The sequence below is a fragment of the Propithecus coquereli genome, unplaced genomic scaffold, assembly GCF_000956105.1.
Source record: "Propithecus coquereli isolate 6110/MARCELLA unplaced genomic scaffold, Pcoq_1.0 Scaffold3, whole genome shotgun sequence".
Taxonomy (NCBI): Eukaryota; Metazoa; Chordata; class Mammalia; order Primates; family Indriidae; genus Propithecus; species Propithecus coquereli.
In genome coordinates this window covers 11,135,581-11,153,325 of record NW_012148618.1, presented here as the reverse complement: position 1 = coordinate 11,153,325, position 17,745 = coordinate 11,135,581, and the positions used below count along the sequence as shown (strand labels likewise).

The 17,745-nt window shown below is 41.4% G+C and overlaps 1 protein-coding gene across 1 annotated transcript in view; it reads left to right on the top strand.

The window, feature by feature from the left end:
• Positions 1–8,141: 8,141 nt before the first annotated feature.
• The window catches only part of GPR176 (G protein-coupled receptor 176), a 102,274-nt gene continuing 92,670 nt past the window's right edge, over positions 8,142–17,745 (top strand). Inside the window, exon 1 of the mRNA XM_012649533.1 lies at positions 8,142–9,186. Within this exon, the coding sequence (XP_012504987.1) occupies positions 9,015–9,186 (172 nt within the window). The 5' untranslated portion in view covers positions 8,142–9,014. The remainder of the gene's footprint in view (positions 9,187–17,745) is intronic.

The following is a 17,745-nucleotide window of genomic DNA, read 5'->3' as shown; positions in this document are numbered from 1 at the left end:
GTAAAGGGTTAATTGAGCAGGCTTGGATGTATAAACTCTGTACATTCCAGAGAAAAGACTGGCCCTTGACTGGCTCCCGAGAGATAACCTCTAAGCCCTTGGAACATCCTGCCTGATAAGAATGTCTTTGTATACATGGGGTTCCCAAACCAACTCATCAGGACACCCCAAGATTTCTTATTCTTCAAACTCTCCCTAAACTTTTAGATCACCTCTCCAAGGAAGAGTCCCTACTTCTCTGTGTTTTCCCTGCTCTCCGAAACTACATCTCTTGGTCTTGCTGTTTGCCCTTGATTTCCCAAGGAAAAATTCCCAGATTTTGGTTATTGTCCCCCAAATTGTAAAACTATAATCTCCTCCTCCTTTTTCTTGAAGGATATTTTCACTGGATATAGAATTCTGGGTCAACAGTTCTTTTCTTTCAGCACTTGAAAAATTCTGTGCCATTTCTTTCTGACCTACATGATTTCAGAGAGAACTCTGCTGTTATTCAAACTGTTTTTCCTCTATAGGTAAGGTGGTACTTCTTTTTGGCTGCTTTCAAGATATTTTTTCTATTTCTTCATTTTCAGAAGTTTGACTATGATGTGTCTTGGTGCGAATTTCATTTGGTTTATCTTGTTTATAATTTGCTCGGTTTCTTGAATCTCTAGGCTTATGATTTATGCCAAATGTAGGAGTTGTTTAGCCATTGCTTCTTTGAATATTCTTTTAGCCCTGCCATCTTTCCGCTCTCCTTTTGGGAGGTGAAGATACTTGTTCTTGCAGCATGCTGTGGCCTGGCAGCCAGGAGCAGGAGAAGCAACACTGTTCCTGCTGCTCAAGAAAGTATGAAATAAAAATCACTTAGTGACTTTCGCATTACTTTGTGGATGTTTTTGTGCACTTATATATTTATATACCCAAATGACTCTTGCCCTTTAAATTTTGAAATAAGTTAAGTTTATACTTTTATTCCAAAGCTGTGTCATTACTTCCAAGACAGACTCTGAGTCATAATATTTTATAGTCATATCTCATCTTTTACTAAAGAAGATATTACTGTTGTGATCACTTAATTCATCAAAATTTTGGCTCTTTAAAAAAATCAAATTTTTTCTTAAAGGACATATTTATTATGATCAGGGATACAGGAAAGAATGTGCCAGCTTCTGAAGTTAACTATAAAAGAGGAGTCCTAAAAAGGTGCTGAGAAATCACGATATTCTTTAACAGCTAAATAGCTCTTCAAGGTGACTCCTTTGAAGGTGATAATACTCATGAATATTTTAATTTGGCACATTTTCTATTAAAAATTAGTCTGGTTGCTTTATGATCACTACATGTGTGTATGTCTGTGTGTATGTGACTATTGAAGCTTCCTGGGGTGGGGAGGGAAGGGGTATTCAACTTCTACCTTCCCAGGTATGTGTTTTTAAATTTTTTATTATTTTATTTTATGATTACTTTTTTTAGAGACAGGGTCTCTCTCTGTCACCCAGGCTGGAGTACAGTGGTATGATTTTCTGGGGTCAAGTGATCCTCCTGCCTCAGCCTCCTAAGTAGCTAGGAGCACCGGTGTGCCTAGCTGTGTCCAGCTAATTTTTTTATTTTTGATAGAGATGTGATCTCACTATGTTGCCCAGGCTGATCTTGAACTCCTGGCCTCAAGCAATCCTCCTGCCTTGGCCTCCCAAAGTGCCATGATTACAGGCATGAGCCACCTTGCCCAGTCCCCCTTGCCAGATATTCTTGATGAATTTAATAGCAAGTCTGTAGGTGTGAGGACTATTAGAAATTAGGAGATTGCATTAGGAGATATAATCATAGATTTATATCCGTAGGAAACCATTTCCCAGTCTACATATTTTTTGGGATAATTTATAATACATGAAGGGCTATATTAGTATCTTTTAAACAGATAATTGCTTTGATGGTAATTTAACATACCGAAAACTAAGAACCATAAAAACTAAGCATATTTAGCCCAATAATGTAAAGGCTAAATTCTGGACTTCTAAATCTTTAAGCAAAGTTTCCCTAAAAGTCATTCTGTCCTTTGCTAATTGTAAAATAAGTGATTTTTAAACTTTTTTTGTAAATACAGGGTTTATTAGGCAGTATTTTATTTAAATCTATAGAAATAATTTTTTTAAATATTGGAAGGTGATTTTTTTCCCTTTGATATTTGTTTTATTTAAACATCAATAAACAAAAATTGACCTTATATAGTTATCCTTAATTGACGTCCTACAATGTGCCATACACTGTCAGACGTTTTCATTAATTCGGTATTTTATTGTCCTCAAAACAATCTTGCAAAATAGGCATTTTTATCTTTGGTAGAGGGGAAAACTGAGTTTAGAGAGGTCAAGTAACTGTCCGGTGTTACTTGACCACAATTGAAATGGTAGAGCAGGCACTGAAACCCAGGTCCAACTGACACCAACATTCATGCTCCTCTCCCCCATGCTAGATTCTTTACTGTTGAGAGAGTAGGTTTGCCTGTGTAAAGAGACAATCTAGGTTTCCAAGAAAAGAGAAATGGGTTATCGCCTACACAAAGCTTAAGTACTCTCCAAAAAGCTGTTTAAACAACATGTTTATCAGAGGCCAATATGTTTTCGGACACGAAAAGCCCAATAATTCAACTCAAAGATGCCCAGAGGCTCTATTATCAGCTACCACTTTCATTTTACAAGGACCTAGGATATTCATATTGCCACTACCAATATACACAGAGATTTTTTAAAGTTGTGACTTAATACCATCCATTCCCTGGAAGTAAAGTAAAATTTTATGCTCTCTTAAATATGCAGGCCCCAATTTTCATAGCTATAACTGCCAGGATAGGCTAGGTTGTGCTATGATAATGAGCAACTCCAAAAATCTTGGTTGCTTAGTACAATAAGGGTTTATTTCTTGCGCATACAAAATTTGTTGTGGGTCTGGGTGGCTCTCCAGGGAATCTGCCCTCCCATGTGATAAGTTAAAGACACAGGCTACTTCAAACTTTTGGCTCTTCCATTTCAACACAAGGCCCCTTCCACAATCACAATGGCAGAACAGAAGACAGATTTGAGAATCACAAACAGCTTTTCACTGCTTTGGCCCACAAATGACTCATTACTTCTGCTCACATTTCATTAGTCATATTAGTCACATGACCCTGCCTACCTGTAAGGGCAGCTGAGAAATATAGTCTTCTGTATGCCTGGAAGAAGAGGAGACTGAGATATTGTTAAACATTAGTGATATCTACATAATAACCTGCATAATCTGTGTCTTTTTATATAGGCATAGAAATAGCCATTTGAGAATAGAACTGCTTATTCCAGATGGGTAGCCAGGGGCCATAAGAACTCCTCTTTTCTCAGTATGCTGCTTCTTGGGCTTACCAACACAAAAATACTTCCATTTCTCTAGCTTTTCTCTTCTCTCCCCTTTTAGTAAGAGGCCACATAGGGGCCAGGTGCAGTGGCTTACACCTGAAATCCCAGCACTTTAGTAGGCCGAGGTAGAGGACTGAGGTAGAGGATCGCTCAAGGCCAGGAGTTCAAGACCAGCTTAGGCAACATAGCAAGATCCCATCTCTACAAAAAATAAAAAAAATTAGCTGAGCATGGTGCTGTGCGTGTAGTCCCAGCTACTCAGGAGGCTGAGGCAGAAGGATTGCTTGAGCCCAGGAGTTCGAGGCTGCAGTGAGCTATGATCCAGCCATTGTATTCCAGCCTGGGAGACAAAGTGAGACCCTGTCTCAACGACAACAAAGGCCACATATGGGCATGTGAGGGTGTTGTGTAGGTGATAGGAGGTAGGAGGAGATCTTCGATTTTTTTCTATATATATGAATATATATATTTTTATATATATATTCATATTCAATTATATATATATATATGAATTTATTGTGGGAATTGCCTCATGCAATTATGGAGCTGAGAAGTCCCACAATATGCTGTCTGCAAGCTGGAGCCCCAGGAAAGCTAGTCTGAATGCCTGAGAACAGCAGGTGGGGGTGGGGTGGTGGGGTGCGCATTGGTGTAAATCCTGGAGTCTGAAGGCCCAACAACTAGGAGTTCTAATGTTGTCCAAGGGGCAGGAGAAGATGGATGTCCAGTTCAAAGATAGCACATTCACCCTTTCTTTGCCTTTTGTTCTACTGCAGGGGGATGATAGGGTTGGATGCCCAACAGACTGGATGATGCCCGCCCACTTTGGTTAGACTGGATCTTCTTTACTCAGTCTACTGATGCAAATATTAATCTCTTCCAGAAACACCGTCGCAGACACACCCATAAATAATGTTTTACCAGCATTTGGGCATCCCTTAGCCCAGCCAAGTTGACACACAAAATTAGCTGTCACACGACTAACTTTAAAACTTTGAAAATACAAGATGTTTTTAAGTTGGGAGGATGCCTGCTTCTACTATTCATTCTGGGAGAGCACTATAAGGAAAAATTACTTGTAATAGCATTAGCTAGAGCCAGAGGTTGCCTATTTTTTTTACTCTACTCCATTTCCCATTAACTGCTTTTACTGTAGCTTCAGAAAGTTTTGGATAAAAATTAGCCAGCACATAAATGTGTAGGCTTGCGATTCTAATTACTGGCTCCAGCTATGGCTGTCTCTGATTGCTGCCAGGTGTCAACAGTGGCCAGCTCATATCAACATAACACCTCCTATGCTCTAAATGTTTGTGTCCCCTCCAAATTCATATGTTGAAACCTCATCACCAACATGATAATGTTAGGAGATGGGAATTTTGTGAGGTGATTAGGTCATGAGGGCTCTACTCTCATGGATGGGATCAGGGCTCTTATAAAAGAGGCAGTAATAGGAGCTGGGCCTGGTGGCCGATGCCTGTAGTCCCAACTACTTGGAAGGCTGAGGCAGGAGGATCAACTCCTGGCCCAGGAGTTGTGGGCCAGCCAGGTAGCATAGCAATCAATACCCCTGCCTTGAAAGATTAAAAAAAAAAAGCATAAAGAGGCATCCTTCTACCATGTGAGGACACAGCTAGAAGGCAGCATCTATGAACCAAAAAAGGGGCTCTCACCAGGCACTGAATCTGCTGGTACCTTGATCTTGGACTTCCCAGCCTTTAGAACTATGAGACATTTCTGTTGTTTATAAGCTGCCCAGTGTAAGGTATTTTGTTACAGCAGTCCAGACTACAATAAAGACAACACCTGTACATGGCAAGTAATTGAAATGGACTGTAGTTTATGTGGTTTGGATCTGTTCAGGTTTAATTCCAGAAAAAATGATCAGAAATGGGACATTTTGAAGAATTTTTTTGACAAAAGGAAAATAAATACGGCAGATTATATTTTCCTGAAATGACTGCAACAATATCTTTATTCCACATGCTCTTCTTACAATGTGACTAACACTCCCCCCATTGAGAGGTGTGGTCTATGTCCCCTTCCTTTAAATGTGGTGGTTTTGTGACTGCTTCAACAAATTGAGTACTGTGGGAATAATACTATGTCTGAGATTGGGTCTTACAAATCAAAGCAGGCTGGTCCGAGTGCAATGGTGTTTATTACTAACTGATCACAACCGATTACAGATTTCTTTGTACTTTCTCCACTCCCATTACTTCACTTGACTAGCCTAAAAAAAAAAGAAAGAAAGAAAGAAAGAAAAGTCAATGCAGCTTCTGCTTTGTTCTCTTGGAACTCTGTCTCTCTTGGAATGCTCACTTTTGGACATAGCTGCCAGGCTGTGGGAAGCCAAGCAGCCACATGGAGAGACCACATATGTTAATAGATCTTCCAGCTCAGTTCCCAGACAGCAGCCAGCATCAACTGCCAGATGTGTGAGCGAACAAGCCTTCAGATTCCAGACCCAGGTGGTGACTTTGAGCTACCCCAGCTGATAGCACGGGGAGTTGTCTGAGCCACTAAATTTGTGATGGTTTGTTACGCAGTGATAGATGATCAAACAGGTATAAATAACACTATTATAGACATTTAACATATATTTAAATCATGTCCAATCTTTTACATCACGTAACAATCTTAAATTCTCTTGACTCATTCTTGTAATCAGTGAAAAATTCATATAGCACAAAGCCATGAGAATTATGCCACTCTCTTCCTGTCCTTGGCCCTGTATTTTCTGGTGGCAATCCTTCAAGTCTGAGAATCATGGTGAGCTCAGCTGATTAGGTTGTTTCCAGATTCTACTAGCCCTATACTCTTTAAGGGCTGTATAGAATTTAGTGGTATCTTTTTAGAATGGAAACCTGAGAGAGGTTTCTTGCTTTCTTCACTCTTAACACCTGCAAAATTTGACTCTTTTTGATACCTTTATCCCAATCCTTACTATTTATGAATAGAGGATGATGGGTGAAGGTGGGTAAAGGAGTATTTTTATAACTGTTATCAAACAACTCTATTTACACATTCTTCTTTAACCCTTCCCAAAGGAGTGTGCTGGGTGTTGGTGAATCATTATTATAATTTTTGTTTTATAATGATTATAGTGTAAGGGGTTTCATCTTGAAACAGTAGTTCCTGTTTGCACTCCAGGAACTACTACTGGAAATGACATTTTAAAGGGGGAAATACAGTTAGTGTAATTAATTTTCCCTCTTTCTCTCTTTTTTGGGCGCCAAAATGTTTACAATAACTGATTAGATTACTATGTGCAGGTATCGTGACAATCCAAAGATGCACCAGACATGTACTTTTGCCCTTTCAAGAGGAGTAAATAAGGAAGCGAAAGTTGCCATATTGTAGCAGAATCATGCTTGGGGCTGAAAAACAGGAATTGATACTAGGAGAATATACTTTGCTTTATGTGAGACGAATTGTTTAAGATTAGAGATTAGAGAAAAATGTGCTCTCTCTGATTCTAACTGATGCTATTTGCTTCTGTGATTGTGCTTGCTTTTAGTTGTTTGTTAAATGTAGTTAATCAGAAAGAGGAATAAGAGCAGGAGTGACTCCATGACAGGCTGAACTTCCTGGAGTAGGCCTAAGTTTCGGTTTTCCCTAAATGATGCTGCCCTTTCCCCGGAAATGAGGCTGACCACAATTGGCGCTGGCGCGAAAATCCCGAGGCTTGGAGCCACTTTTAAAGGAACCAATCAGGAGCCAACACGATCAGCCACTTTTAAAGGAACCAATGAACTAAGGAGGGGAGGGGGAAGGTGTGCCCAGCGTGTCGTGTGAAAGCTGTGTGTCGTGTGTAAAACAGAAAAAGGTATAAAAGCTTAACCTCTACCCCAAGGCGGGGTCCTAGCCCTTAGAAGAGGCCACTGCATTGGTGCTCTGGGACTTGGACCCTAGCTCGAGCTAGCCAATAAACTCCTTTGCCATTTGCAGCCTCCGTGACTCTGCCTCTCTGTTCCTGGGGCCGAGGGGAACCGGCTCTAACAGGGCAACCAAGAGATAACTTTGTAATTTTAGTCAACCGGATCTAGTCCTACCTATCAACATGTCAAAGCCCTCTACCCTGTACTTCACTTATTTAAAAAACACCAGTTTCCATAAAGTCAAACCAAGCAAATCTTCCATCCTCTTTTCCCCAGATCCTCTTTCTGGATGCTGTACACCTTCCTCTCTCCCGTCTGGCTTCTCCCACTTGGCCATTTCTTGTTCACTTGATTATTTCAGCTTCCCCAACCTTTTGCATCAGCCCGCGGGAAGCTGCTCCCTCCCAACTCGTCCTTCCCGGAATCCAAGGGCCTGAGTTATACGATGTACATATTAGAAATGACACTCAATACAAGGGCCCAGGGAACCAGGCACTGGGTTCTTATACTCCATCTTTCTCAAATACTCCAGGCTACACCCAAGGCTGTGGACTCGCCCCCCAGGTGGCAGCAACGAGTGGCCGTAAGTCTGCAGGCAGCCCCTGCTGGCGAGACGCAGCGCAGTGCCGACACTAGTACGGAGGCGAAGCCCCGGGAGGTGTTCCAAACTTGTGCGCCGCAGCCAGACGCCGAAGCTCTGCGTCTCCCACGCTCCCAGCGGAGGCAATCACGCTCCGCCGGGACAAGATGGCGCCCTCCCCACGGCGGCCTCGGCATGAGGGCGGGGCCGCGCGTGCCACGTGACCGTCCCCGCCGGCCGCGCGCCCCCGGCTGTCCCAGGCGCGCGCGCCGGGAGTCTGGCGGCGGGTCAGATGGTGTCTCTATCCCATGAGGGGCGTTCGTCCTCCCTTGTCTCCGCCCGGCCGCGAAGCTCTGTCGCGGCGGCCGAGGGCCGGAGTGGGGATACGAAAGGGGGCGCCCGGCCGTGCAGAGGCAAAAAGGGGCTGCGGAACAGGGTCCTTGCAGCCTGTGCCGAGGCAGGAGGTCGGAGCCCGCAGTGAGGGGCTGGGCCGGAGGAGACAGCCGGGCGTCCTGGCGGGCGGCCAGGCGCACAGGGCCAGCCTGTTGGGGAGACTCAGGGCTTTCCGCCCAACCCATGGGCGCTGTCGGGGACTCGGGGGTGCCCTCGGGGCTCTGGCCACTCGGCTTGGGCATGTCATTGGTTTCACATCGCCATCCAGCCTCGAAGCCAGCAGGATTGAAAAATAGCGTCGGCCAAACGTTCTCTTCCCTCTAAGGAGAGGGGCCGAGCCCGACAGCCCAGGGGGATTGGGAGGGATGCCCTGGCCCTCGGGGGGCGGAGGGAGCCGAGGTTTAAGGGAGTGGCGGGAGCGGAGAGCGCCCTCATTGACCATCAAATGCCTCCTTCTGTGTTTCCATCGCTGCTGAGTGGGCTGGGCCACGCTGACCACCCTGTAGGAGGGACAGACGACACTCGGCGGGCTCTGACCGTGCCCCCTTCATGTGGCTGCTGACGGGGACCCAGGAGGGAACAGACATGGGGCGCAGCCTCGTCTCTCTCCCTCTCAACCTCCCAGGCGCCGGGGTTGGCAAAGCGGAGACGTGAGGGGACCCGTCGGTTACCCCGGCTTCTCCAGGAGAGTGCCACGCACCCGCGCGTCCCTCCGCGCCCCGAGGCGGGACAGGCTTGGTGCAGGGTTCCGAGGCGGGCGGGCGGCGAGCGCAGCGGAGCCCCAGCCTCGACATGGGCCATAACGGGAGCTGGATCTCCCGCAACACCAGCGAGCCGCCTACCGCGTCGGACGCCGAGGCTGCGGGCGTGAACCGCAGCGCGCTCGGGGAGTTGGGCGAGGCGCAGCTATACCGCCAGTTCACCACCACCGCGCAGATCGTCATCTTCATAGGCTCGCTGCTCGGTAAGCCACCGCGGGGCGCCTCCGGGCGCGCTTGCCCAGGGCACGGCTCGCAGAGCCCGGGTCGGGGGTCGCCAGAGCCGCCGTGGGTTTCGGGGTGCCTGGCAAAGTGCAGACAGATGGCTCAAGGAGGTTTAGGAATCCCTGAGTAACTGCGGTGAAGTTAAGCAGGGACGGTCGACTCCAGCCCCCAAGCTGGGGCAGAAGAGTTCCGATGGGGCTTTCTTTTGGACCGAGGATGGTGCTGGAGTCTGTCAGCCCCTCTAGACCGCCTTTGGGGAACAGGACTGGATGCCGGGGCCGAGCGCTGGCTCCAGCTTTTGTTTACAAATATCGAAGAACAAAGATTCTGTGGGAATTTGTTGCTGATGACTGGAAGGAATGTTACACACCGTGTTGAACATATGTTTTGCCTTCCCATCTTTTCCCTATATATAAAATTGTTTTTGAAAGAGCTTTATTTTGTGCGTGTTTTATGGCTTGCTTCTTCGGAACACCGACCTCCTAGTAAACAACCCTGTGAAGTTAAACTCTATGTCACCTTTAGATGTTTTTAAAACAAAACAAAATCCACCCTACTTCCCCACGTATGTTTTGTTTGAAGTACATGATAAAGGCAGAATAAAACACACACACACACACACACACACACACACACACACACACCACACACAAATCAGATTTAGGTGTGCTTGTTCAGGTAGGAAGAGATCAATAAATTGAAATGAGTGGCTAGTAAAACATTTGTCCACTAGTATGAGAATTACTTGTACTTCTCACTACTCTTAATTAAATGATATTACTCTTTATAGCTACTCTCCAAATGCTGAATGGTACAATAAACATTGATTTCTACTGAGATTTGTTGAATGTGTTGCATACTACTTGTAAATATCTGGCTTCCCTTGCAGTGTAAATTTTCTGATGTGGCATTTGTAAGGATGTAAAAAGATTGCTTATGATTATATGTGATATCATGGGCAAGACTAGTCTTAAAGTTTCAAAGTAGGAATAGGTTACTTTCTGTAGACACTTGTGAATTTACAAGGAAAGCAAGATAACTGACGTAAAAAAGACTATTTTTAGAAGAATTTAAAATCTTTGGAATTTCCTTTCATACTTTAATTGTCATCATTCCATTTCATACTGTCATAGTATTTATTTTCCATTTGTTGGTCACAGGGTATTTTCAGGAGTAGACATAAATGTGGCTGTGTCTAGGGTGTGTGTGTGTGTGTGTGTGTGTGTTTTAAGACGTGTTTTTATGAGTGAAATGTTAAATGCACATTAGAAAAGCAAAAGGCTATATTCCAAATACTTTCAACATTTATTTAACTCTTACTGAATACTTAAATGGATATGTAGCATGATGCGTTACAGATTTTTGTGAGTTAGATTCCAGTATCGTCACACTTACTTAAAGTGTAGGTTATTGGAGAGGCAATAGAAGTGGCTATATTTTTATTTCTGTAGGTTCCCCCCTCAACATGTATGGCCTATATATTAATATATATATAGTTTTCCCCATGGGTAACTTTAACCCCGAAGAAAGATTGTGTTGGGAGAAATTCTCCTGAGAAATTTTCCCGCGGACCATAAACATTTGAGTACTATTGAAAACAGAAGGCAGGGCATGTGCGTGTAAAAGACATAGCAAATAGTGGACATTTAATAAATGTTACTTCTGCTGCCCTTGTCCTTTCTATTTTTGTAGCTTGCATTGGATTCAGGAACTTCTAGGTAAATTTGCCCTTATTTCAGCTCTTTTCCATACGGCACTTGTGAATGAGTGACATGCAAAACTGCTTTTGTAGATGTCTCCAAATAGATTGATTTCCACCTGGATCTTTGGTGCCTGACTTGACCTAGAGGGACATGTATTCCCCCTTCCACATTACTTGGGCTCTCCTAAAAGAGAATTCCATTTGCTTATTTCTATTTTCAGAAAAAGTATAAATATGGGTAGCATTTTTGGTTGTTCTAAAAGTTTAGATGAATCGTAACATTGCCTTATATACTTGTTACCGGTATTTTTGATTCATTGTTCTCTAAGGATTTGACCCGTTCACACGTATCTACCTACATTTGACTTCTGCTAATGTCAGTTGAGGCTCAGAGCTTAAGTTCCAAAGCCATGTGCCATCAGTTTCAAGGCAAATAAACCTGGAAAGCACAGTTTTATAACTGTGCTTTCCAAATAGAGAAAATAGGGAAAAATCATAGATTAGGAATAAGAGAAAAGGAATCTGGATGACTGAATAGTAAATTGTGGGAGGATCAAATAGTATCGAGAATAAATTACTGATTAAATAACTGATTTAATATACTTATTTTCACTGTTCCCAAACATAGACAAATGAGATTTTTCTTTTATTTTTTTCCTTTAAGGGAAAAATAAAAATAAAAATAAACTTCTCATATTCTCTAAATAGATTTATTTTAATAAGGGATTTCCAGAGGCCCATTAGTATGTGCAAATAATTCATTTGTACTATTGATATCTTGCAGCTCTTTTTGAAAACTGTTTTAGTGCCCTGTATTAGGAAAAATCCCTAACAACTTGGAATAACTGTAATATTCCAACCATGAGAAACATTACTTGCTGTGTTGAAAATGAACTCAAGACTTGTATTATAATAGTATTCCAATAATATGCCTTTTGGGGGTTTGTGTAAACTAATGTTTCTCAGCCTTCTTTATATTAATACTTCTTGGGATATCTTTAGATGTGCTGTAGATCTTGAAATACAGCCAAATAATTTAGATTCCCCTTCAGTAAATAGATGGCACCCACTACTTTTAGCAGTCAACAGTGTGAAATCAAAGACTCCAAAAGATTTGGAATCACCTTTTCCAGTAAATGCTGTGGATTGAACTCTGCGGTGTTGATCTTTGTCTTTCTCCCACTGTCCTTGGATTCGCCACCTAAATGCCTAGACACCAGGACCCTGCTCTGGTGCTTTGACTTGAAAAACTCAGTGGTTATGATCTAGCATATTATCGCTAAGCTTCTCCTGTACAAATTGGCTAGCATCTGTGTCTATCATCATTGGAGGCATAGGAGACTTTTGTAAGTGAATTTGTTCTTATTTAAAGAAAACATGGTAGATAATAACCAATAAGTATGTATCCTACACTGCAATTTATTTTAAAATATTTTAAAGTAGAGAAATCAGCCTTCCTTTCTCCTGCTAAACTGCCATATATATGGTTTTTATTTTAAAGCTATACTCCCTTTCCTTACTATTATGGACTGAAAGTTTATGTCCACCCCAAATTCATAATTTGAAGCCCTAACCCCCAATGTGATGGTATTAGGAGGTGGGGACTTTGGGAGATAATCAGGTTTAGATGAGATCATGAGGGTGGGTTCCTTATGATGGGATTAGTACCTTTATAAGAAGAGACCAGAGTACTTGCTTTCTTTACCACGTGAGGATATGGCAAGAAGGCAGCCATCTGCAAACCAGAAAGCGGGTCCTCCCCAGAACCTGACCATGCTAGCACCTTGATTTCAGGCTTTCCAGCCTCCAGAACTGAGAGAGATACATGTCGATTTTTCAAGCCACCCAGTCTATGGTATTTTGTTTTAATAGCAGCTGGAGCAGACTAATACACCAACGAATGGTCTGTAGTGAACCGGTGTGAAAATGATGACCCCAAGTAAAAGTCCAACTTGTCTGTGGCCTGATTCCATGGGGCGGTTACAGAAGTATTCATTTCAAAGGAAAGGTGAGAAACTGGCTTATTGAATCTGTTCAACAGATGTTTGGATAAACACCAGTTTTGCTCATGCTTGTTTATAATCTTTCAAGCAAAATCATATGGGACACCAGCAAGGTTCAGGGTACTTGTTTGATAGTGAAGCATACTTGTGCTTTTGATACTAATCGAAATTAACCAGATAATAGCTGGATAATTCTTGGAGTTCCTTAGTTAAATATTAATATTTGATTAGAAGGGGTGTTAATACCAGTTTGTGCTTATGATTCATAATTACACAGGGTGATTTTTAGTTAACCATAATTATAGCTGATAATAATGTAGTGTCAGCAGCCCTACTTCTACATGCTCTTTCTGTCTTTGATATGCCTAAAAAGCCAGCAGACTACGTGAAGAATAAGGTGTCCTGAATTGACCTAAGGAATAAGGAAATGGTGGGGCAAATAGTTATCAGCCTGAGTAGGAACTCCTAATGTATTGAATCAAATTGCTTCACATTGTCTTTTATTTCTGTGTGATAGGTGCATTCCCAACCCATTCTTCTATGATATGGTAGGCACAGAAAATCAATCTGACCTCCATCCGATTGAAATGCTATTGGTAACCCTGTGTTTCTCCTTTCTTGGCTTTCAAATATTTACCTTTCTACTCCCAATTGGTCCTGGAAATTAAATTCTCCTGTGAAAACTTTTAAAAAAAATAATGATTATTGAGTTAAAATTCATATGCTATAGAAATCACCCAATTAAAGTGTACAACTCAATAGTTTTTAGTATGTTTACAGAGTATTGCAACCACCACCACAATTGAATTCCAGAACAGTTTTATTACCTCACAGTGAAACCATGTGCCCTTTAGTAGTCACTGCTTATTTTCCCTCAGTACCGCAGCCCTTAGGCAACCACTAATCTACGTTCTGTCTCTATGGATTTGCCTGTTTTGGACATTTCAAATATATGGAGTCATATAATATGTGGACTTTTGCGAATGGCTTCTTTGGCTTAGCATAATGTTTTCAGGGTTCATCCATGTTTTCGCATATATCAGTAATCAGTACTTTATTCTTTTTTATTGCTGAATAATATTCCATTGTATGGATATACTGTATTTTGTTTATTCATTCATCATTTGATGGGCATTTGGGTTTTTACTTTTCGGCAATTATGAAAAATGCTGCTCTGAACATTTATGTACACGTTTTTTGTGTGGACATATGTTTTCAGTTCTCTTGGGCTTATACCAGGAGTGGCATTGCTGGATCATGTGGTAACTCAATGTTTATTCTTTTTAGTAACTACCAGACTGTTTCCCAAAGTGTTGGCACCATTTTACATTCCTACCAGCAGTGTATGAGAACTCTAATTTCTTCACGTTCCCACTAACAGTTGTTATTATCTGTCATTTTTATAATAGCCATCATAGTGGGTAGGTGGTATCTCATTGTGGCTTTGATTTGCATTGTCCTAATGACTAATGATGTTGAGCATCTTTTTATGTGCTTATGAGCCATTTGTATATCTTCTTTGGAGAAATGTCTATTCAGATCTTTTGCTCATTTTTAACCTGGGTTACTTGTCTTTCTATTGTTGAATTGTAAGTGTTCCTTATATATTCTGGATACTAGACCCTTATCAGATACATAGTTTGCAAATATTTTCTCCTATTCTGTCGGTTGTCTTTTCACTTTCTCGTTGGTGTACTTTGAAGCACAAAAGTTTTTAATGAAGTCCAATTTATCTTTGTTGTTGTTGCTTGTGCTTTTGGTGTCATATCTAGGAAACCATTGCCTTATCCAAGAGTATGAAGATTTAGTCTTATGTTTTCTTCTAAGAAATGTATTGTGTTGTCTTTGTTCAATTTATGTTAACTTTTATTTACGTGTGAACTAGGGGTCAATCTTTTGCATGTGGTGTCCCAGCACCATTTGTTGAAAGATAATTCTTTTTCCTTTGAATAGTCTGACACTTTTATTGATTCTTTGAAAACTTTTGATGGGATTACCTCATTTTAGGATTTTCATAAACCTGTGACAAGGAATAAATAAGAGGAAAAGAAATCTTTTTTTTTCCTCCTGACAATTTATGTGCTTTAAAAACATGATCTAGAAATAGACTTTCCCAGAGTCACGGAGGAGATGAATGACCTATCTTGCATATTAGTAGAGACTTAACTGCAATAGAATCAGGCCATTGCTGCTTCTGACTTTCTGAGATTCTTTGACCTAGGTGAGCAAGTAGGGATTTTTCATGTGTGCTAATATACCTTGTCTCTGCTTGGGCCCAGTCATTTGTATAATGACTACTAGGATGCTAATCAATGAACCAGCTGCATCGTAACTCTGCTATATTAATGTTTCTAACAGGAAATGCTGTCATCTAAAATAACAAACTTCAGAAATATTTAAAACAATTCCACCTTTACAAATGTTCTGATGGTTATGAACTCATTGGAGCAGGACATATTTAAAGTTTGGTGTATCGTCTTGTTTTCTCTTTACCTGGTCCTGTTTTGTTCTGGACCTTAGTCTGTGGTCCTGTGCTATTGAAATACAGAAATCCTTTGCTTTAGGATTAGAAAAGTAACCTTTGCAAGGGTTTCCTTCCCCTGTTAGAGCAGTGTTTACATGGTGTTAAAATGTTCTTTTGTAAGTTGATAGTTAAACTATAGTAGTAGAACATTTTTGATGCTGGTAGACAAAGCAACTTCCTAGCTTACTGTCTGGATTTTTCATTTTTAGCTACTTTTTTTTGGTCCCAGAGTTTCAGCTCCAAATATCCCTGGTTCTGCAAGGAGTTTACTTTTACTTTATTGGGTAGGATTTTGTAGACTAGAAGGATATTTGTCTCAAAATGGGGACAAATAGACATGGTTCTGGGGGTGTCCATGTCTCTAAAAGTCTCTCTTCCGTAGAGTTTGCCAGAGAGTTTCCTCATATATCATGTATCTTAATAAACCATTTTAGATTAAGTATTGACTGGGAGCTGTTGTGAAAACAGCTTTATTGTCAAGGAACTGCCATATTAGCTGAGTGGAAAATCTTTATTAGTCATACAGCACAAACACATAGAGGTGTTTTTGCCTAGACTGGAAGGTAAAATTTTGTATTAATGATTTACCCTAGGCAAAACTAAAAAATAAGAAAACTTTATCTTCAAAGAATCAAACCTCATTTTCAGAGTTTTTACTCCATCTCTTCTCAGATACCTTGTTTTCTTGTTGTCCTTTTGGATGCCCAGTTACCTTATTCTGAGTTGCTTACTTGTCCTCTCTCTTCCAAACTTGACAGTTTCTCTATTCCATTCCCTCATAGTGGCATTTTAAATGTAGATGTTAACAGATGTTAGTGTATTAAAGAATTGACCTTTAAAGTTACTTCTTAAGAAGAAGTTTGCTGTCTTAGGCAAAAAGAGTGACCAACTTGAGCATTTCATATATTTGACAGGAAATAGAAATGGTTGGATGGATCTTTTAGGAACCTCCAAACACATCATATAGGCAAGCCTATAGCACGTAAAGCATTTGGAAAAGCTGAGGGTATAGGCATGCACCTGACACATAAAAGAGCAGGAGGGTATCAGGTTGATACTAGTATCTTGTTCTTTCTTTATGGTTTTAATTCCTCATTTTATCTCTGTTGTAATCAACTTTTATAGCTTTTGTAATTGATGATTTGCCATCCATTAATCACAGGGCCAAACTAAGGACAAAAATTGTTTACATTTCCCCTGCAATCCAGCTCTCTCAGACTCATGAAGATCATATTCCAAACTTTCCAACCATACCCCAACATCTGTGCTTTGCTTTCTGCTCAATAGGCAATGCCCTTACCTACCTACTTCCCAACACTATAGTAGTAAAGGCATAGTCTGAGTCCTTTCCCCTCCCCCCCGCCTCGGTGTGTTGTGGTTTCCTGTGTGGCATGGTGCAACTCTTGTTTCTGGGGAACTGTGAATAACAAATTTCATTCAGTGGCACTCAGTCTTACCTGTAAATTAAATCCCAGGTACATTTAAAAATAATCTCTTTTATAATTTTAAATATACTATTTCAGATTGTTACCTTGGGTTGCTTACTGTGTCTGCTGACTCTTGCCTATGGTGGATCATTTCCTTGTGTATTTCTAAGTTTTTGATTGTGAGCTCATCTCCTTTTTCTCGAGGGTTCTGTGAGATCTTGGCTGTAAAAGTGGCCTCCAGAACAGTTTCACATTTGCTCTTGCCAGGTGTCACGGGGTTATCACCAGCCCAAGACCTCAACCACAGGAAAAGACAGATTTCCTTGTTATCTCTCTTTAGCCTCTCTTTCATTGAGGTGGCTACTCTTTGAAGATTCTGGCTTTAGGCAGGGGTTTGCATTCCAACTCTCGGCCTTAGGTAAGCCCAAGGTTTGGTATTCAGTCCTTGTATGAGCATTTAAACGTGAAGTTAGCTGTGAGGGCCCACTTTCTGATATGAAAATCACCCCTCAACTCAAGCATTCTGGTCTCTCCTTGTTTCATGCAACTGGGAATTTACTTTTATTTCTTATAAGCTCAGCTATGAATTTAAAGATATCTTTTGTTTTATCCAGCACTTTTAGGTGTTCATACCAGTGTTCTGAGTTTGTAAAATATTGGAATATTTATGTTATGCAAATTTGGGTTGGATATGAAGAACCTCTGTCATATGAGGGTATCTGGAGGGAGTAAAGCATTTTGAGGTACAGTGAGAGTTTTGGAAAGAAGAGCATTTAGGCCAGGCGCGGTGGCTCATGCCTGTAATCCTAGCACTCTGGGAAGCCGAGGCGGGTGGATTGTTTGAGCTCAGGAGTTCGAGACCAGCCTGAGCAAGAGCGAGACCC